Below are 23,508 nucleotides of genomic sequence, written 5' to 3' on the forward strand. Positions count from 1 at the left end.
ACGCTAAGAAATACATTTAGGTGTGGATTTGGCAGAACTAATCTTCATAATGGTCAGGCGGAATGGGGGAGGCAGGGCTTACCTGATTCAGCTTTCCAACTGATCTATCTCATGAATGGCTTAGGAGATTAACTCAAGAACAACTTATGAAAGTTATCGCAAAGATCTGACTGCATTAACGATCTACGTCATTGGATTACCATTTCATAACCTTAGTATTCTTGTGGTTTCTCCTTGAGTAACATAAAAATGCCTATAGTCAAGATAAAAAGTGCATATTTTATGATATTGTTCTAGAAAGAAAATTGTTTTCTCGTACTTTGTAATTATAAATTCTTGACAGTCAAGTTTATCTAAGCTAATCAATCCTGCCAGTCAAGAACTCAATTGAAGGGCTCAGGTGTAAAACATGGTAAGTGATATTTTGGTCATTTCTGAGCTAATTAATAGAAAAGTTTATTAGAAGCTATACTGTAGATAAACCGTTTTCGTGTTGTGTTTACCAATTTCACAAGGCTTCACTGAGTCCAATGCAAATTGTATGAAATAGTAATTTCACGCGAAAATTCAAGGATGGCACATTTTATTTTATAACTAAAAAATGACCAAAATGTCACTTACCATGTTTTACACCCGAACCCTTTAATTATAAGGCTGCTGCTAAAATATTATTCCGTGTTAAGATGTGTACTGAATTTATAAACGGGGCCTGGTACATTATATTTATCAAATTTATTTAAATAATTCCAGATATAAAACTCAGTGACCATTTTACACTGAAATTATCAATAGTAGCCTATGAGTAAATAAAAATAACACAGCAGAAATTAATCCAAAACTGCAAGATTTAGATATCCTGATAGATGACTGAACAGCAAACTCTGAGAAGAAGCTATCCATACTCCGGAAGGTCAGAATCCTGTTCATATATTCTGCTTGCAGAAAACTGGAGAAGTGTAGCTCTCGTTACAACGTGTGAAGTTGTACACCCAACGGCAAAAGTAATAGTAGGCAAATTGTCTATCGCCATTTTCAGTCAGACTGTTTTCCACAACGTGATGTTCAATAGTTGAAACGAAAATGTCAATAAGCGGAGGACATCCGCTTAATTCCATTCTTTAAGACAACACAGAATGAAAATAGTGTTGGACAGTTTGCCGACTATTATCTTTGCTGTTGACTGTACGGTCTTGCTGGAACCAGCATTCACTCTCTTACTCTTGCAGGCGAGATATGAACTAGGTGGCTAATTGCTAATTGCACAGCGCCCTACAACAAACAGAGGCTCAATTACCATGAATTTAGACATGGTACGGTGCGCCGCTTCCGCGCCTACATTTTGTGGACGCAGACGAGTTTCGATAATTGACAGTTCTCAACACGTCACAAATCGTTACGACCTTGAAATGTCATTTCATACAGGATATCGTCCAGAAATAATGTTCCACAGATTCCCGACACAGGGTGTACTTTAGCAGTAGCCCCATCTAGTTCGCTTTACTTCTTCACTTTTCCTGCACTCACGCGTGTAGTTGGTTACACGGTGCAACACCGACTCCTCGACTTCGTTGATTTGGTGTCAAGTAGTTTATCCGGTATCTGCACCGTTTGCAATACGTTCTGGAGCGGTGTACAGTGTCGTGCATGATCACGTGGTGCGTGCTAACTAATCAAATGAACGTTTAAAGCAGCAGACAGGCATTTGTTGAATCCTCTGAACTTGAACACTTGATTAAACGTCATTTCCTTCCACCAGATTGACACCGGAATACACCTGCACTACAGCTAGTGGCAAAAAGTGCAGCGAACTGGACGGGGCTAGAGATAACTGGCTGAAATCTCACAGTCCGTCGAAAACAACTCCTGCCACCTACCGACAGTCATCTTAATCAACACACTGCGAACTAATGGTATACATACTTTAGACTGAACAACCTACGTAACCTATTTTAACTCCGGGCTAAAAGATGTGATCATTGACCGATTTAAAGTCATAAACTAGTCAACGGTTAACGATTTGCGAAAATGAACCGAACGCCCCTCGTCGCTTTTCGAAGTTTCCCGAAGCCATACAATTTGAATGAGACGACAGAAATAGGGTTAGGCCTTGCACGCAGTCATAAGCATTTAATGGAAGCGCTTGGAAGAAGAAAAAGCATAGAGAACATAAGCGTAGCTTGGTAAGGGCTAGGGGGGGGGGTCTTAGCCCCTCAGAGGCAGGCATTAGCACCATCAAACGCATGCAACATGTACAAAATAATTAAGGAAAGAGAAACTACAAAAAAATTAAGAAAATTCTTAATGAAATTTTCACATGATACTCTTGTTGTGTGTCAATAAAAGAAGTTGAAATTATATTTTGATGCAGAATACAACAGAAGCTAGGTAGGTGCAGGCAGTGGCGGATTACCAACTAGGCCCACTAGGCACGTGCCTAGGGGCGGCAACTCTTGGGGGCGGCAAATATTTTTTCCAGAATATCAAGAATAATAAAAAGTGTCTTACGTACACAGTGACAATTTAGACCTATGAAACCAATGTTTCAAATCAACGGTTTGCAACACTTTCGCTTCATACGAAAGAAACCTTGATGTATCGGATTTATGTGTTATCAAGAAATGTTTCGTTGCTCTGCCTCCTTCAGGCGCCAATCAATTTGTTTTTAACCCGTGCTGTGGCTTTTATCGCTTACAATGACAATGCAAGCCGCCCAGCCTTTGTTGATTTGTTTTTGTAAATACATACCCCTCGATATTCCACTAAGCATTTGTTAATGGCCAGGCAGGAAAGAAGACTGATTGTTTGAAACTCGCATCTGTAACAATGCCAGTCTTAAAAAAAATAAACACAAACACTGCTGATAAGTGAGTGAGTGAGTGAGTGCAGTTTTCGCGTGGACCGCAACTAGTTTTTGTCTTACTGGATTCTCTGGCTGGTGCATTCAGTTTGTTGCTAGTGCGTTTGCGATTTGGTGGGTTTTTTTTTTATGCAGCAGGCAGCATGCAGCAAACAAAGTTAAGTGTGGCGGCTTATCGTAAACTTGCAAACGAAAAGCGTGAAAGAGAAGCAACCTTACAGATAAAGCTTGGTACAGTGGACACGTTTTGTAGGCGAAAAGAACAAGTGATTTCCGAAAGCAGTCCAAAAATTGAAGTGAAAGCGGCTACATCGAGTGAACTCTGTGAAACGCAAAATGTCGAAAATATTGCGGTTTAGTGGAGGAAAAAAGTGCACCTGAGGTAGTGTCCCCTCAATTCGTAGGAGTTCCTGATTGTGACAGTGAGAGTGCAAATTTCGTTAGTGACGATCCTGCCGAGTGGTGTCTGAATGAGTCTACAATTGACATTCTTCTAAGACGTGGAATTAATCACAATGCTGAAAACGATTTCTCTAAATCGCAAAGACTCATAGCAGGTATGACAAGATTTTTAAATAATAATGGTTTTTCGTAAACTTGTAAATGGAGAATCAATTTTGCGGAATTATTTGGTATATTCGTGCAACACTGGTGCTGTTTATTGTGCATCATGTAGGTTGTTCAAGGGGAAGACAAACATCGCAACTCACGGCATTTCAGACTGGAAAAACATTTCAAATATTCTAGCATCACACGAAAATTCTGAAGAACACAAAAACTGCGAGTTGGCACTCTTAACAAGGCAGAAATCTGTTGGGACCTTGGGGAACCATTTTCAATCACATATTCAGACGGAACTTACGTACTGGGTCAGTGCAAATAAGTTACTACTTTTCTTTTGAGAAGGGCGCACATTAAGTTTGTGCCTAGGGGCGGCGAGGAAGCTTAATCCGCCACTGGGTGCAGGATGCGATTTGTAGTTAGGATGTGATGGAACCCCCACTCAGAGTAAGACTATTTATTTTCCGTCCGTGTTGCAGAAGATTCAAATGCCATGTTTTTTACCTTTCAACTGTAAAGTATCAGCAACTGCACGTACAGTGAGATGCATAAGTATTATCATTATTATTTTTTTGTCTTACGCAATGATGACTTCAAAAATTAAAATAGTGTGATTTACTCACAGTCAGAGATCATAATATACCACTGGCGTACGCAGTCTGATGGGGCTTCAGCCCCTCCTGAAATTGTGAGAAAATTAAAATTTTCAAATGAAAGCAATAGCAAAGAGCTCGGGAAAACAAAGTGATAACGGAAAACGGTTCCTTAAAATGACACCCGATTACCGTTTTTGTCTTTGAACAACTTTTAAAACGAAAGTCAAAAATGGTATTTATGAAATATTTTATTGTGTATTTCGTCATTTCAGAACTATTTGACAGATTTCCCTTAGATGCAGGAGAGGCGTATTTATTCCAACCGGTATGCATGATATATTTTTGTACCGACTGAGCAGCTAACCACTCTTATCATTTGGAAATGATGGAAAAGTTGCGTGAAAAAAGGACGAGAACGAACCAAAGTTTTCAACAAGAAAAGAATGGATGTTTCATCACGACAATGCTCCTACTCACACGCTACTGTCGTTGAGGAAGTTTTTTGCTAGCTGAGAAGGAATGAAGGTAAATTTTCTGTTGAAGCATCTTTCCCTACTTTGTTTCCGTTCCCAAAGGTAAGGAACATATTGAGAGGGATAATTTTGGTGGCATTAATGACACAAGGAGCCATGCGACAAGAATACTGAAACTCATTTCACATAACATTTTCCATAATCGGTTTCAAGAATGAAATAGATACTAGCTACTTCAAAGTCTTCTCATGCCGTTTACTCTATAACGAATTAAGCTTCGTGCTCACAAGGATCCGGTGGTTTAGCCAAATGGCCTCAGTAAACCTGACACAACGGTGAGACCCCCCCCCCCCCTGAGATTTCTGGAAAGAGTTAATGTAATTCGAATGGTGAAATTGTAGAGATATTTTATAACAAAAAATGTTGTTTTCTGTGACTTACAGACCGTGTGTTACAGTAACTATTGTTATTATCGTTATTATTATTTTACAGCACCCTTCTGTGGCATGTAAAGACATGGATCAGAGGTACCATGAAGGGCAGTAGATTAAGTAGTTTCTGACTCTGTTTGTTGTCTGTGCATTGTGAAAAAGTGCAGAAAGACAAAGAACTGTTGGTCAACAAAGCGATAATGTTTATTGAAAGGAAGCAAGGCGGATCCAGTTTCTATCTAAATAATAGACTCGAGTCTGAACTTGTATACAACGAAAATATTTTCAATTCAATTTGAATTTTATGGTTTGTAAAGTATTAGTAGTAGTAGTAACTAATAATAACAATAATAACAATAGTGGGGTCCCGGGTTCGATACCCGGTGGAGGCACTTGGCACAGTGGTTCGGCTCACACTTTAAACTATAGGTCCAGTCCCGATTAGCCTCACTGTGCATAAAGTGAACTTAAAACAACAAATCAATACAATAGCAATAATAATAATAAACGTTTCTATGACTCTGCCCCCCCCCCCCCGAGAAAAAATCCTGCGGGGCCCTTGCACTACGGATAAGTATCTGCATGAGACTTTAATCTATTTTCTCGTGGCAACTTTGAAAAGCGCTTCGAATGTTGGATTCACAAAGTGATCTCTGAATGGTCTGGCTTCGATCCTAACACAAGTGTTCTTCAATTTCTTCCGATCGTCGTGATTAACCTAATCAGTTAGAAAAGCGACAGAAAATAGAAATAATCCTAATCATGATAGTAATTCAAATTAAAGTTCTGGACTCAATTTCAATTTATTTATTTATTGAGAAAATTTCAGATACAGCGCGAATGATTTTTTTGTTATTTAGCGTCGCTTTCCTGTCCATTGAGGTTAATCGCGACGATACGAATGAGTGATGATGAAATCAATGCTGGGACACTTACAAAGAGCACCCATACCTAGCTGGGATTCGAAATCGGGATTCCTTGCGTCGTAGCGCGCTGTGCTAATCTCTCCGCTACCGAGGAAGGGAAAAATGATTTTAAAGTAAGTTTAAATGGCACAATATTTAGCATTTTTGTTCATGGAAGACCGAATGATTGTCATTATAGAGTTTGTTAGGAAATTTTTGTTTTAAATTCGCTTAATGCACAGTAAAGTAATCGCGACTAGAGTAATATTAACAAATGAAAATTATATTAAAGAGGAAATAAAAAGTAGGCTTAATTCAGGAAATGCATGTTACTTCTCTCTTCATAAACTTTTGTCTTCTCGTTTAATATCTAAGAAACTAAAAGTTACAATATACAAAACAGTAATTTTGCCTGTAGTATTATATGGGTGTGAAACTTGGTCCCTTACATTGAAAGAGGAACATAAATTGAGAGTATTTGAAAATAAGATCCTTACGAAAATATTTGGACCTAAAAGCGATGAGGAGACAGGTGAGTGGAGAAGGTTACATAATTTAGAACTACATAATTTGTATTCCTGTCCAGATATTATTAGAATAATTAAATCAAGAAGACTTAGGTGGGCAGGCCATGTGGCACGAATGGGAGAGGAAAGAGGAGTTTACAGGATTCTTGTTGGGAAACCTGATGGAAGGCCAAGACGAAGATGGAGGGACAACGTTGAGATAGACCTAAAGGAAATCGGTAGGGATGGAAAAGAGTATATAGATCTTGCTCAAGATAGGGACAGATGGAAGGCCTGTAATTCTGCAGCCATGAACCTTCGGGTTTAAGAAGGCTAGAGAGTTAGTTAGTTAGTGGAACTCGAAGCCCGTACTCCTTAATTACGAGACCTCGCTATTTCAATTGCGTTTATTGCATTTTTTTCTATATATTCATCAATATCTACCTCCTACGCTCAACATATTTTCAAAACTGTTTTCCTTTTAATTTTTTTTTTCCAACGAAACATGTTCAATGCTTTCAAATTATACCAGGTGTGCCGGTTAATAAATCTTAATTGATCCGAAAGAAAACAAGTGTATCTGGGGAGAAAGGTAACAAATGCTTTATTCAAAGTATGCGCCATCGCTAGCTATACATTTTGCCCATCTCTCCGTCAAATTGTGGATGCCCTTCCAGAAAAATCGTTCACATTTTGAGGTGATCCAGTCAACAAGCCATTGTTCGACATCTTCGTAATTGTTGAAGTGTTGCTGGGAAAGTGAGTGAGACATCGACGAAAACAAGTGGTAGTCCGAAGGGGCTAAGTCTGGTGCGTATGGCGGGTGGGGCAAGAATTCCCAGCCAAGTGCAGAAATGGTGTCTCTGACGCCTTTCACTGTGTGTGATGAGGCGTTGTCGTGCTGCAAAATCACTTTTCCGTGTCTTGTCGACCAATCTGGATCTTTCCCATGGCATGAAGACGATCAGATGAGGTTTGGCGACCAACATTTAACTTGTCTGCCAGTTGTTGTTGCGTTTGCGTATCGTCTTCGTCCAACAGTGCTAGCAATTCGGCGTCTTGGAATTTTTACGGCTGGCCCGGGCGATCTTTGTCTTTCAAGTCGAAATCACCAGTTTTGAATCGTCGAAACCAACGCAGATACGCGTCTTGCGTTAGGACATTGTCACCGTACGTTTCCACAAGGATACGATGGCCTTCACTCGCGTTTTTCTTTTGATTGAACAAGAAAAGCAGGACGTGCCGCACATGCTCCTTATTTAGTTTGAAGGTCGACATGTTTACCACACAAACCCAATATCACGATCACTCGCACTCGGTTGCACATCCACGGCGTTTTGACAGGTACTGTGCTGGCAACACACTGACGTAACAGTTGAGACTGTGCACCAAGCCTTGCTTCCAGCGCCATCCAGCGACGAAATTAAGAATTATTAACCGGCACACCTGGTAACTGGAAGCTAAAATGTTCTGCAACGATTACGAGAGCCCAACCTTTCTAATCAACCTTATTTCAATTCTGCATACGTGTATGTGTTTCTGCTTATACGGGCTGGCTACGATTTCCTTATAAAAGTGCATTTTGATTATCTGGGATATATTCACAAAGTGATTTTGCTTTATCTTGCCGGTAACAATTATTAACGGCTCAAAGAGAAATGGGAGAAATCCACACGAATGGTTCCTAGTGTTATTAGAGGCACATATTATTGATAAATAGAAAAGAAAAATTTCGGTACAAAAACATGTTATAGCGGTGAAAAATCGGATCAAAAGTGGTACATAAAATGACATTTTGGTTTATAAATTGTGACTATAATTCTAAATTTCAATACAAAACTGCACTTATTACACAAAAAAACATATTCCTTCTAATTGCACACTTATGTAGCTACCAGACTATTAAGTTTATTCCTGTATAAAGGGGTCCATTTACTCTACTCAAATATTTACAGCATAATTAATCAATTTTCCGTGAATTGCTTACATCGCAGGGTAGTTCAAACTTCAGAAAGTGTCACGTCGCTAAATATACTCTAAATTTCGTGTTTAAGAGTCTATTTCACATTTTGCAGTTCATTTCGCATCATTTCGTGACTAAACAGGGTTGGAAAATGCACCTCACACCCTTCAGAAACATGAAAAATTAACATTAGAATGTGTTATTTCACATTTCGTGTTTTTTGTCAAAAACGAAATATGCATGCCTCTAACTATTATGTTTTAATATTGTAATGACATCCCACGAGTTGCTCTGTCCACCTCGTTAATGCTTTCAAACATGTTTCACGTTCATTAAACTGTGGTATACTATAACGGTCTTAAGCCTGGTCTACACGTAATGTTTTGTCGTCAGTCTTGCGCGATCATGCCAGACGGCGCAAACAAAACATAACGTAGGACCTCCTGGATGGCGTAGTGGTAACGTCGTTGACATGTGATCAAGATGTCCCGGGCTCGATACCCGGTGAAGGGACATGGCACAGTGGATCCCACTTTAAAGTGTATTTCCAGTCCCGATTAACCTTTCTGTGCATAAAGCTCGAAAGACGGATGGGCTGGAGCTTTGTTCTCAAACAAAACAGTCTAACCTCGTATAATTTTGCCCCTGGTCTCGTTGACGTTGGATGATACACATCATAATTATGTTTTATAATTGCTGTCACGATGTTTAAAGTTACCCTTTGCAATGGTAAACTCAATGGATTTGAATAGGAAAAAAAACCTGCGCATTTGTGTAGACTCAGTTTTCAAGCGTGACGTCACATATATATGGTCCATTGAAACTTGCAACGTAGATTTTCTTGGCCCAACAGTACGCAGTGAAAACATAGGAAGGTCTTCGAATGTTGCTCAAACCGCGCTTACACCGAATGTTACCAACAAATGTTATTAACTTTTTCTTACCAACACGTTTAACAACAGATGTTGCCAACTAATGTTGATAACCAGAACACTAGTTTGACTTTATTCTTGTTAATAACTTTTGTTAACATTTTGGCTGCATGACTTCAGTTGGCTGCAAGATGTCGAGTGTGGAGGAAGTTATACTCTCTGTGGCACCATGTGCCATTTTGGCAAAAGCGAGAAGTCCAAGAAGATTCTTGGTGAGACCATCACTGCCGGCAAGAGCTAATTATAGCGGAAGTGGCTTGTTGGTTTCTGTCTTTTAAATTGTGGATAAGTTTGGTCCCAAAGGACATGCTTCTCGTGGAATAATTCACCTAAGTTCAGCACTTGATCCTTTGACCACTCCATCTCACTCAAAAGATTTTCAGTGGTAAATAAATTACAAATCAAAACACACCTCGCACTCGCTGTCACTGGCGTGATGGTGGTGGGAGGCGAAGCGGGGGAAGTGTTGCTAACATCGAAAAGGCTCTGTTAACATGTGTTGGTAACAAGTGTTGCTAACATTCTTTGATCTTTACCGACTTCTTGTGGATAACAAAATTTCTGTTGCCAACACGGGAAATCTGTTGCTAACATGAGATGTTGATAACAAATTCACAACAACAACTCCGGTGTAGACGCGGCTTAAGAGAAAGCATGGATAGTGCATGCGCGGTTCCACCGGGGGGGGGGGGGGCGATAGGGGCGATCGCCCCCCCCCCCCAAACCCCAACTGCCCTGATGATGTTTTTTAAGTTACGTTTCCCTCATTAACAAGGTAAACGTGATTTTCCACAACAGGAGCTTCGTTACTCCCTGTTGAAGTGAAATTTTGGTTTCCTTCCCTCTGCTACTGACCAGAAGGACAAAAAAAGAAATTCAGTCAACACCGAAAAGTCGCAGTCTTCGCTGGACCTGCACGGTAATATGATACCCACGCCAGACTTGTGCTAACCACTCGACCACGGGGTCCGGCTGTAGTCCGAAAGAATATCGCAGTCTGCCAAGGTGACAATATTTCCTCAGGTGCATGTAATGAGTGACAGTTTTGTTTGTCATCAGCTTATTTACAGATTTACGATGCATATTTTTATGTGTGTGTCACGAAGTTGGAATTAATTACGATAATTATGAGGGGGAAAAAACTAGTCTAGAATTGGAATTCTCAAACCCTTGTTTCGAACAAGACCTCAGGCGACAACTCAGCTTCTCTTTGAAGCAGCATTGTTTACATAACCATTGAAAACGTGTCAGGCTAGTTTCCTGGCTTGGTAAGGTACTGTAATCTACCTGGCGAAAATTGCCCCTGCCAACTGGATCCGCGACTGGGATAGTGTAGCCGCCTGTTTTGCGTCAGTCGTGTCTCTCAAACTTAACTTACCATGCAAGACTGATGTAAAAAACGTTACGTGTGAACCAGGCTTTAGTCTTATATTCTTTTGTGCTCGTTAGTTGGCTGTTCTTCTTCAACGGAAAGTTAGATGGCTTCACTCTCTGCTGCAGGAAACGTCAATAGTAATATGCGGCACAGTTGGCAACTTAGAGGCAGGGTGCGAAATCCGGGGAGGGGGAAATCCCCTCCACCAACGATCTTGCCCTGAAATTTCCCCCACCAAACTTTTCCGGGGGGGGAGTTTTTTATTTTAACAGCAAACAGTTTGGGAGTCGAATATGCAGTACCTTAATATCGAAAACACAAGAAGAACGAATAACAAAGAGCCTCATCTCTAAGGACACTCAACCCAGCAATCTCCAGAACGCATAAATTAGCCCGACTTGATATTTCTTCCCCATTCCTCATCGCTAGGGTGCGGATTTTTGCCTATTTTCCTTTTATATTCCTTTGTAGTAATACATAGGCTTCCATGTTTTTAGTTCGTATCGTGGTGTTTCTAGCCCAATAACGCATTTTTATAGTGCCTATAAATGCCTATTTTGAGGGTTAGTGCCTATTTTGCTTAATCGCGCCTAGAAATGCCTATTCTACAATTTTTGCTTACTGCAGCTTCTTTTATGCGTCTTTGGCTTTTCATACATAAGAAGGTAAGCCTTTGTTGATGTTGAACTGACTAAAATCTGTGGGTGGGGGTTGCCAGATTTGAGGGGCGCAAGGAATATCAGATATTTGGAAGTATCAAATGTCATTTATTCAGGATAAGCAAACTGGACAACCTGTTGGTCACTCACACTTGGACAAACCGACACCAACCGACCCCTTCTTTATTTTTTCACCTGAAAGGTGTGTGGGAAAGGAAGTAGATAGTTATCTGTGGGAATATCGTGTTTATGTGGCGGAGTGATTAGCACGACGCCAGGGGTCCAGGGTTCGAATCCCTTCCTGGGCATGGGTATATATGAGTGCTTATTCATCAGTTTCATCATATCATCACTCATCCCCATCTTCGCAAATTAGCCAAAAGTGGCACAAGAAGCGAAGTAAAATAAAGCGAATGAACCAATCAATCAATGTGCCTTAAAAGGAACGATTTAAGATGACCGGACTCCTCTCCGATTTTCTTCATATTTGGCATACTCACTAATTGAGGCCTCCTAATCACGAATCTGAAATTAGAAGTTGTCGGAAACGTCTATTGCAAAATAAGCGAAAATAAGTCGTTAGTTTTCGGAATGGAAACCGTCGATTTTGGCGAATTTTTTTGTTTCACAAGGAAATATATATATTCCTGATACTATCACGACACCAAATTTTAACTATGTTTGCCTAACCTAACCGAAACTAACCTAACCACGCGCCAATGGTTCGTGGGGCTAGTGCCAATGGTTTGTGAGGCTAGCGTCGCAATTATTTTGCAATTTCTAGACGTTTCAGACAAATTTTAACTTCAGATTCGTCATTAGCAGGCCTCAATTAGTAAGTATGTAAAATATGAACAAAATCGGAGAGGAGTCTAGTCATCTTAAGTCATACCAATAGGCGTAGCTACGGGGAGTGCCGGGTGTGCCTAGGCACACCATAATGGGCTGCTTTATCAAAGAGAATTAAAGACAGATATTTCAATAATAGAGAAAATAAGCGAAAAGAAGTTGAAAATGTCATTACTTGGTACAAACGTGTGCATTATCGCTGATGAAACGAGTGTCTGTAGTTTTTCGATTTTTTGATGTCATTGGTGAAGGAAGATATTTACTGCATTCTACTCTGTAAGCAGGATAGATTGGAAACCCTGCTCTTGCTATTTGTGGAACAGGAAAAAGCTTCGTCTATTGATGTAAATGAAGTTATTGATGAGTTTAAGAACACTGTACCTTTTGACAGACGTCTCTTGTTATAGATGACGTGTATTTTGATGTAGTATTTGTTTGTAACATTTACGAACATTTTGTGTGTGTGTAATTTCTATGCAATTTGATTTTCTTCTACTACATATATTCAGAAATTTTCAACACTGCCATTTAGTGAATTTATATTCCTTTACAAGCATTAGTGCAGTTAAAGAGCCAAGTAATTGTGTTGCAAAATATGCTATTAAAAGGTACAAGACCGCATTTTTTTTCTTTGTGCACACCCAAATATAAAGTTCTAGCTACGCCTATGGTCATACGCCTTAAAATGTCAAAGCACAAGGCAGTCAGAAGCGTATTAATTAAAAAATGGATTGCTGCAGAAATTTTTAGTTTTGTAATTTAGCATCGATTTTCTTCCACTTTTGGCTAATCGCGAGAATGAGGATGAGTGGTACTATGATGGTATTTATGAAGGAACACTAACAAAGAACACCCTGGCCGGGATTCAAAACCGAGACCCCTGTCGTCGTACCATGCTGTGCGGTAAACTTTCCGTATGTGGAAAACGCCTGAAACTCGCTATTTATGTCACTTTCCATATTCCTACTTACGTATTCTGCATTGAGAAACATTGTTGAAGGTGGCATTTCGCTTTTTACACGGAAATAATCTATATTTTCGACGTATGAAGTAAGTTTTGTTCGTTTCTTTTTCCCTTCGGTAACACGCTAAATGGCGGTCACAGTTTCACTACCGTAGTCGGCATGCAGTGTTTCCACCCCACTCCACCCAAAAATACCTACGTAGCCCCACAAACCATTGACGCATAGCCCCACGAACCATTTCCGATAAGGTTAGGTTAGGTTTGGTCACGTTTAGGTTAGAATAGTTAAAAATTGGTTTAGGAAAAAAATGCGTAGCCCCACACGCCATTCTCGCATAGCCCCACGAACCATTGGCACGTAGACCCACAAACCATTTGCGGAAACGTACCTTCTTCAGTTACAAAAACACGTGTTTGGAAACACTGACCTGGATTGACCGGGATTACGTCATCACACACAGGCAACATCTGGCTGGAAGGAAATGGATGCAACAGCTTTCGTGCATCGGTCACACATTTATATCGAAAAATAGATGATTTACCGGCAAAATTCAATGAACGATGCGAGAAAACACTTCCCCGAACTTCCACAAGTCTAAAGAAACTGCATTCGGTAAGTAATTTCTCCTGTAAATTGTAAGAAATCCGTTTTCCGGATACGGAAAGTTTACCAATTTCTTTACAAGTAAGAAATTTATCCCACATACATAGTTTTTCCGGCTCCTCTGAAAATGTGTTTCGACATCGCGTTATTCGGAAACAAGGAAAAATGGTGAAAAATGCACACTCTGACGAAACGTCATCTACAGGGTGTTTCTAAAGGTCGTTTACAACGCTTGGGAGGTGATTCCTCACACGAAAACAAGCAAAAAGTCTAAGTTCCATTTTTACGACTGAGGCTTCGTTTCCGAGATAGGAGCCTCGCAAAAGGTGACAAAGTGATCGTCACACCTAACTGGGACGAATACTATCACATATAGAGAGGCGGTTCCAAGGGAATCATAAAGGAATCGTATGTGCTCAGTCCGGAAGTCACTATGAAAAGTTCACTGCACGCATGCGCAATGGAGTCCTCAAAGGAATTGGGGATTTCCAGCAAGAACAATGCATGGAAAAGGTATGTAACGCAGCAAGAAGGACCGTGACAATGAGAAATGCGTTAAAGACAACACATCCCGACCTCAAACATCAAAACATGAGCACCGAACACAAAATCCGAAAAGTTGAGCACGGTTGCATACCCCAGTTACACGCGAGGAATGAACGAATCATGTCATGTGGCATACGAGAGACACATTACTCCACCAGGAGAAGGAAAGAAAAACACAATAGCAGATGATTGCGACAACGTGTATTTTTACACGCGACAACTACGTAATATCCCCCCCACACACACACAACAAACAACAAATGCTACAATGTCTTATGCACAGACAGTGCGTGTCACTGTACACCAACTGAAGATGTCACTTTCACCACACAAAGGGGGTGGGGAGCAATACCAAAAGTGTTCGCACGCGATCATTGTGACGTAAAAGAGACCAGTTTTGGAAGCGCTGCACAGGCAAGTCTGGCTCTCGTAGTCTACGTTTGACCTTCATGACTGCTGTTCCCGCGAGAGGAGCTCGAAGGGTTGGTTCTCTCCGGCAGTCGTTCCAGTCGTGTTGCAGGTGCTGGGATATGATCAGCAGTTCGCTCTAGGTTGTCATACGCATTGAAGAGTAGTATGTTGTATTGAAGGAAGTTGACGTGGTGGAGTGGGCAAGTCAAGTATCGCAACAATTGGTCTGTGGTGTTCGTACGGTGATACGGCCAATTTGTGCAGTGCCAGTGTTAAACAAAAACAATACTTTGCAGTTCCAGCTCCCTATTACACAGATGGCTGCGTATACGACCCAGCAGTTAGCAGACATGCATCTCATGTATGGGGAGGCACGTGGTAATAGCCGCGAGGCAAGGCGTCTTTATGGAGAACGCTTTCCACATAGACGTTTACCGTCTCACACCTTCTTTCAGGTAGTGGACAGTCGACTGCGTGAAACAGGGTCATTGTTACCACCGCGGCAAGACGTTGGAAGACCCCGAAGTGTACGCACACATCAGTTTGCAGAAGATGTGTTAACAGCGGTCGCAGAACATCCTGGCACCAGTACGCGAGTGCTCGCTCGGGCACGAAACACGTCTCATGTGAATGTTTGGCGAGTGTTGTCAGAGGAAGGAATGCACCCTTTTAAACTGCAGAAAGTACAAGAACTGTTACCTCGTGACTTTCGCCCTCGTATGGAGTTTTGCCAATGGTTGTTGCATCAGCTGGACACAAACCCTCACTTCGGGGCAAACGTATTGTGGACAGATGAAGCCATTTTCACCAGGATGGATGTCTTCAATAGTAGAAACAGTCATGTATGGGACTTCGACAACCCACATGCACTTTTTGTGGCCCATCACCAGCACAGGTTTTCAGTGAATGTGTGGTGCGGGATAGTACATGATCATTTAACTGGACCATACATTCTCCCTGTTCGCCTGAATGGTCGCACGTATCATGCATTTCTTAGTGAGGTTCTGCCTGAACTGTTGGAGACCGTACCTTTGGCACTGCGGCAAGAAATGTGGTACCAACACGATGGTGCACCAGCTCATTTCGATTGTAATGTACGATATTTCCTGCATGACGTGTTTCGCAATAGGTTCATTGGTAGGGATGAGCCTGTGCCTTGGCCACCGAGGTCGCCAGATCTCAACCCTCTCGATTTTTTCTTCTGGGGAGAAATGAAAACCCTCGTATACGACACACCTGTCACATCAGCTGAGGACCTCGTTGCTCGCATCAACGTCGCCGCCGCGACGGTAGCAGATACACCTGGCTTGTTTGCTCGTACTCGACAATCCTTGATTCGTCGCTGTCATCTCTGCGTAGAAGTAAACGGCAGACATTTTGAAAACCGTCTGTGATTGTCGCCCTAGGCAAATCTCAGTGAGAACACTCTTGGTATTGCTCCCCCACCCCCTTTGTTTGGTGAAAGTGACATCTTCAGTTGGTGTACAGTGACACGCACTGTCTGTGCGTAAGATATTGTAGCATTTGTGGTTTGTTGTGTGTGTGTGGGGGGGGCGATATTACGTAGTTGTCGCGTGTAAAAATACACGTTGTCGCAATCATCTAATAATTAGTTTTTCTTTCCCTCCTCCTGGTGGAGTAATGTGTCTCTCGTATGCCACATGACATGATTCGTTCATTCCTCGCGTGTAACTGGGGTATGCAACCGTGCTCAACTTTTCGGATTTTGTGTTCGGTGCTCATGTTTTGATGTTTGAGGTCGGGATGTGTTGTCTTTAACGCATTTCTCATTGTCACGGTCCTTCTTGCTGCGTTACATACCTTTTCCATGCATTGTTCTTGCTGGAAATCCCCAATTCCTTTGAGGACTCCATTGCGCATGCGTGCAGTGAACTTTTCATAGTGACTTCCGGACTGAGCACATACGATTCCTTCATGATTCCCTTGGAACCGCCTCTCTATCTGTTATAGTATTCGTCCCAGTTAGGTGTGACGTTCACTTTGTCACCTTTTGCGAGGCTCCTATCTCGCAAACGAAGCCTCAGTCGTAAAAATGGAACTTAGACTTTTTGCTTGTTTTCGTGTGAGGAATCACCTCCCAAGCGTTGTAAACGACCTTTAGAAACACCCTGTATACCTCAATTCTGAATACAACAATGTAAAGTTATGTTAAACACTTAGTGTAGTGGGCTTGCTACATACAGAGAATTACACTAAGCCAAACGATGGTATTTATTCTAAAATGTAATGCCATACACAGGTTAACAGCTCACATACTCGTGCAAAAAATGCAAATGCTTTAAATTAACCAGGTTGTGTTTTCCTAGCCTTGCTGCAAATGAGGATTTGATTCAAACTATTGTCAATTGTTTGTGAAACATTTGCACGCAATCTGAACAATGGGTAACACAAGTTTATTTCTTCAGGAAATTTTTAATTGGAACATCCTTCAATTGTTTTATCTTTTGTCAAAAGGGGTGGAAATAGTTTTTTCCTTGACTTGTGAACAATTGGACACGCAACTGGGGCATTTACTCAAATGCGTACAATCGTTAGCACAAGTTCTTTATGTGAGTATTACTTTAACTGACGATTCCCCGCAAATGTGAATTTCGATCAAAATACTGTTAATAGTTTGTGAACAGTTAGCGCACTTTTATGTACAGGGTGTACCAAAAGTCCCATTACCCCCCCCCCTCCCTTTTGAATTGTAGACAAACTTGCAAAATGTTATTTTAACAGCATGCGTATGATGAGAGAATGGTATACCATTAAATCATTCCAATGACCACCATTTACTCCAGAGGATCTGTGTGCACACCGCCATTTTCATAGCACAGTATTATTCGCCTCCAGGTGCGATGTGAAATCCTCCGTAACATAAGATGTCAGATGTGGATTTCAGGTGGCCATTTTAAGAGAATACCTCAATGATGTGTTCAGAGCCAAATGGATTGGACGAGGATCGCCAAATTTACCAGCATCTCTAAAATGGCCACCCCAAAGTCCAAATCTGACATCTTGTGATAATGCAGTATGGGGACACATCAATCAGAAAGTCGCCCATAATCGTTATCAGACAACTGGTGAACTTCAAGAAGCTGTTCGCAGTGCGTTTGCTTCCCTCACCATGTTACGGAGGTTTCACATCGCACCTGGAGCCGAATAATACTGTGCCATTTTCATGGCGGTGTGCACACAGATCCTCTGGAGTAAATGGTGGTCATTGGTCTGATTTAATGGTATACCATCCTCTCATCATACGCATGCTGTTAAAATAACATTTTGCAGGTTTGTCTACAATTCAAAGGGGGGGGGGTAATGGGACTTTTGGTACACCCTGTATAACTGTAATGCTGATACACTATAACCAGGGGCGTGCCCAGAATTTTCGAAAGTTAGGGTCTTCTTTAAAAGGAATACTATGCCAATGTGTCAGCCTTTGTTCATTCTTCTGCCTTAGTTATTGATTCGCTAGGGGGGAGTTATGACAGCCACTAGCCCCCCTTGGGCACAGCCTGAGTATAACTGCATTGAAAGAAGAAAAATAAAATAAGTTCATGTTCAATGCCTATTTTAATAATTTTTTTGTTTTTTTATATATTTTATAGTGCTTTATTTAACTTCGCCTCTTGTGCCACTTTTGGCTAATTTGCGAGGATGTGAATGAGTGATGACATGATGAAATTCATGTGTAAGAATTTACAATACCGGAAGGTTTTCCAATTTCATTCCTACTTCTTATACTCACTAAATATCGAGTCCTGATGACGTATTTGCAGATAACATTTAGGGGTGACGTGTAGAAATTGTAAACGCACGTGTACAAGTTGTAAAATAACGTTTTTAATTACCCGTTCACCATTCTTCGAGCGTTCATTTGAGGAAAATGGCGTCTTGCGTGAGGGAGAAAACATTGCTTGCCGCTCTAGTGCTACAAAACTAACATTTCGTTAATGTATGTGCTCGCAAGTGGCCCGCAAACCATTCTCTGATATCCCCAGGAGTCATCTTCGGTAAGGTTAGGTTAGGTTAGGTTAGGCAAGCATAGTTAAAATTTAGTTCGGAAATCAATGCACATAGAGCTCCAAACAATCATAACCGAAAACCACTTAATTCGGCTCATTTTCCAATTTCCAGACGTGATCCCACAATTTAACTTCAAATTCATGATTACGAGGCCAAAATTAGTTAGTATAACGAACATGAAAAAAATTGGACATCCTTCCGGTATTGTAAATTTGCTCCAATTGATGAATGGACACTCACAAACATCCATGCCCACACACAGAACCCAAAACGTGTCAATTGACACATATATTTTGATTTCAATAACACGTTAACGTGCATAAACTGCAAATGATGCACCTTTTAGTGTGTCAAAATACACATAGGAATGTATTAAAGGGTATTTTTATGAGATGGAGGTCCGTGTGATGCACTAAAATGCATCAATTTGGAAGATCATACAAGATCATTTCGAAGATTAAAAAAAATCACATGTGTTGCTGTGTCAATTGATGCATTAAAAGTGAAAGTTTGTTATCTTCGAAATGATCTTGTCTCATCTTCCAAATTGATGCATTTTAGTGCATCGCACGGGACTTCATCTCATAAAAATACCCTTTAATACATTCCTATGTGTATTTTGACACACTAAAAGGTGCATCATTTGCAGTTTATGCACGTTAACGTGTTATTGAAATCAAAATATATGTGTCAATTGATACGTTTTGGGTTCTGTGTGCAGGCCAGGATTCGAACCCGGCACCCCTGGAGTCGTAGCGCGATGTGCTAACCACTCTGCCACGGGGGCCGGCTTACTTTAAAGTAAGTTTTATTGTTCCAGTTACTTTTTGTGCCAGCAGCACCTTCCAAGAATTTCCGAGGTTTGAAAACTAGACCGTGAAGGACAAAATCACTTACCGGTTTCAGAAGCAGCGGAAGATATTTATACCTCAGGCGGCCTCGCGGGTCGTACACTGTCAAATATTGCTTGTTCATGCCGACTTCCTTGTTGACACACATCCACTATTCACTTAAGTACCAGTCTTGCACCATCGAACCATAAAGTTTAGTTAGTAGCACCACTCGCGGCCATCAACACGCGTTCTTTCGGTATCCCCAAATTGCGTCGCGACAGGCCAATTCAACCGACGAGGCGAGTTGTTTTAAAACTCAATTCGAATTCTTCCGTCACGGGAACCTGCGTTTTCTTTCCCCCTGCAAAAGAACCGGTAGCCCGCGTGGCTTGAAACGTACTAGGGACTCCGGACTCGGGATTCTGCTGAACTCCCGCCATGCCACGCAATTGATTTGCCGAATGTTCCCGTTCAGCGTTGCCAGTGATCGCACTTTTATCGTATTCATGAATTTGTTAAGGTGCCCATTTCGATGCTCACCAAGAAGAGCCTTCTCTAGACGGCTGCGGGGCCTGAGGCATTCAAAATAGGCGACCAGAGGGGCAAACTTTATATAAATACTGAGGGGGAGAGGCAAGATTGACAACAATATATTTTCTTATGTACAATGTACGTATACTTCTTTAGAGACGCGGGGGCAGAAAGTGCCTTGCCTATATCAACATTTTTCAGAGGCTTCAAAAAATTAGATTTTTGTTTCTTAGTCTTATGTAGCCTACAGGTTTCCATTGTCATCAGAATATAAATATTATCGCCTTGCAATCAAGGGGTCCCGGGTTCGATACCCGGCGGAGGCATAGTGGTTCGGATCCCACTTTTAAACTAAACTGTAGGTCCAGTCCTGATTAGCCTTTTGTACATCAAGTCGACTTAAAACAAAAACTCAAAACAGAAACAATATAAACATGCAGTGGCGGCGCATAAGGGGGCGTGGGTGGCAGTTACCCCCCCCCCCCATTTCTTGCCCCACATAATGGCCTCTTTCCAACTTACATTATATTTAATTCCAAAACTGAGTGATTGAGCTCAGCAGTTCTCAACCATCGTCAGCCCGTGGTCCGGTAAATTCGTTTCTTAAAGTCGATACCACGATCCCAACAATTTTAATAGTAGCTTTCTGATATTTTAAACTTCATATTAATAAATAAATTATGACAAAATCATGCAGAGTATGACTTCGAGTATGTATACAGGGTGAGTCAAAAGTCCCATTACCCCCTATGTATTTTGCGACGAGGGAAGGTTATGGATCTGAAGTAAATAGGAGCTGAGGAGGTTACAGACAACAATTTAGTCCAGAATGTCTGTGTGGACACCATCATTTTCATAACAGAGAATTATACGCCTCCAGGCACGGTGTGAAATTCTACGCAGCATTGTGCGAGTGATCGTGGCAAATGCATGCGAAAGGCTTCTTTCAGTTCGTTAGTTGAGTGGTAACGCGTGCCGACAACTTGCTGTTTGATATAACCCCACAATGCATTATCACACGATGAAAGATCGGGACTTCTGGGAGGCCAGTTCAGAGGTGCTAGTAACTGTGGAGAACCACGTCCAATCCACGAAACACTTCATTAAGATATTCTCGCACGGCAATCTAATAATGGGCTAGTGCTCCATCTTGCTGAAACCAGACGCGATCGATAAGTCCTTCGGCTTGCAGTTGAGGAACAGACCAGTCTCTTAACATGGTGAGATAATACCTACGGTGTAATGGGACTTTTGGCTCACCCTGCAGGCTTGTTGGCAAGTATCTAATTTGGTTTAAATTATGTGACAACGACTGGATCTAATGGAATCTTTTAGTTTCCGCTGACCAATATCATTAAATTAATTTAAATGACTTTTCATTGGTATGTTCCATTTCGAACACTGACAAATTCAAATTATTTAGATTTCCACTTCAATATATTTGTCAATAAAAATTCATCAGTCAACCTTCAAATTTGGCGGAAAGCAATGCCCCCAAATATATTTTCCTACCTCAGGTAGCCCTTTCAGTGTGCCAAATTTCAAATGAATCAAAATACGAGGGGGCATCAAAACGTTTTGCCTGTTGAGGTATAATTTGTTTAATAATAGAAAGATTGAAGCAGTGATTTCGCACCCTTCTTAGAGGAGTAAGTAATTTCTTCACCCTCCCCAAGAATAATCTCTCGTTCTCTTTTAATTGTGAGTAGAGAGAGAGAGAGAATACATCTTTCGTGCTCTCTTGATTGTGAGTAGAGAGACAGAATACAACTTTCGTGCTCTTTTGATTGTGAGTAGAGAGACAGAATACATCTTTCGTGCTCTTTTGATTGTGAGTAGAGAGACAGAATACATCTTTCGTGCTCTTTTGATTGTGAGTAGAGAGACAGAATACAACTTTCGTGCTCTTTTGATTGTGAGTAGAGAGACAGAATACAACTTTCGTGCTCTCTTGCTTGTGAGTAGAGAGACAGAATACAACTTTCGTGCTCTTTTAATTGTGAGTAGAGAGACAGAATGCATCTTTCGTGCTCTTTTAATTGTGAGTAGAGAGAGGGAATACATTTTTCGTATTCTTTTAATTGTGAGTAGAAAGTGTCCTCTACGCGGAGTTACTATATGTATGTTCAGTGTTTCAATCTTTCCCTTATTAAATAAATTATTTCTCAACAGGTAAAACTTTTTGATGCCCCCTCGTATATAACGTTGAGGACTTTGTTGATTTGACATGAATGGCTCATAATTAATTTACTATGGACGAAAACTTTCAATGGAATATTGTGCTTTCATCGATGACTTCTCCTATTTCCAATTTACGTCATCGTGTCCCTTTTATGAGAGTGTAGAAGCCAGGAAGCGCAGAAGTCTACCTACAACTTCTCTGCTTTCATACACGAGAGTCATTTGGCGTCACACCTCGAAGGGGAAAGTAGCCCCTACCAGACGCTAATTGGGAGGAAATTTTAAGGCTTAATTGGCCCTCAAGGTAACATGAAACTTTGCCATCCATTTAGTACTCTGTCGGATAAAAATCTCTTCGCCAGAAGGCGCCACGGTTGAAATCGTGCCGGCACTCTGGTGGAGAAGCTCGTTAGCATATGAAACCCAAGACGTTGTGTGAGGAGCCACCCCGCCTTGGCTGAGGTTGAAAGGAAAACGTTATCGGATTATTTTCAGCGGCGGACGTTGATTGAAGAGTCAAGCGAAATGACACTTCTATTTCCTAGTTTTTAAACATTTTTCATGTGTCTCTCCCTTGGTCTCCCTGATAGCGTAGTGGTGAACACCGGCCTCCTTGGCAGAAGGGCCTAATCCGGATAATATTTTTCCGAATATTGGATAATTTTCTATCCATATTTAAAATATCCGGTTATCGGATATCCGGATTATTCGTTGCATCCGAAACGGATATCGGATAATTTGAAATTCAATTATCCGTTATTCGGTTTTCTGGCCATCCGTAGTTAGCACAGCGGGTCCCGAGTTCGAATCCCGGCCCGGGCATGGGTGTTCTTGTAAGTGTCTCATCATCAATTTCATCGTATCATCATCACTCATCCTCATCGCCGCGGTAAGCAAAAATGGCAGAATAACGACACTACATAACAAATATCAAAATCGATATAACCTTAAAATCAAGTGATTCCCAGTAGGTGCACATATCTGCCATAGGCAGAGTTCTGAAGGGGCCGGGGGGGGCTGGCCCCCCAACTTAAAAAATACTAAAAAATAACACATGGTTAAGTTCAGTTACTACATTTTTATTATGAAGCCATACCGCAAATCTTGACGTTTTGCATGATGGCATGTGCGGTAATTGCGCCGCAATAGCGGGTCTTGGACGATTTGATTGATGTGTAAAGTTTGAAGAAAGAAAAACGTAAAATGATATTGTGCTGAGTCAACAGTTACTGCTGAGGCATCAAAATAACTTTTCAATTTAATTTTTCTAAAATTTCTGAAGCTTACTATTGTACCGTAACT

The 23,508-nt window shown here is 41.2% G+C and overlaps 1 protein-coding gene across 1 annotated transcript in view; it reads right to left on the reverse strand.

Annotated features, from left to right (window-relative positions):
* LOC146002364 (uncharacterized) overlaps positions 1 to 19,848 on the reverse strand; it is a 630,594-nt gene extending 610,746 nt beyond the window's left edge. The window contains exon 1 of the mRNA XM_083140085.1: positions 19,559 to 19,848. Coding sequence (XP_082996211.1) covers positions 19,559 to 19,660 — 102 coding nt within the window. The 5' untranslated portion in view covers positions 19,661 to 19,848. The remainder of the gene's footprint in view (positions 1 to 19,558) is intronic.
* Positions 19,849 to 23,508: the final 3,660 nt, after the last annotated feature.

This window comes from Lepisma saccharinum, chromosome 18, assembly GCF_977018435.1.
Source record: "Lepisma saccharinum chromosome 18, izLepSacc3.1, whole genome shotgun sequence".
NCBI lineage: Eukaryota > Metazoa > Arthropoda > Insecta > Zygentoma > Lepismatidae > Lepisma > Lepisma saccharinum.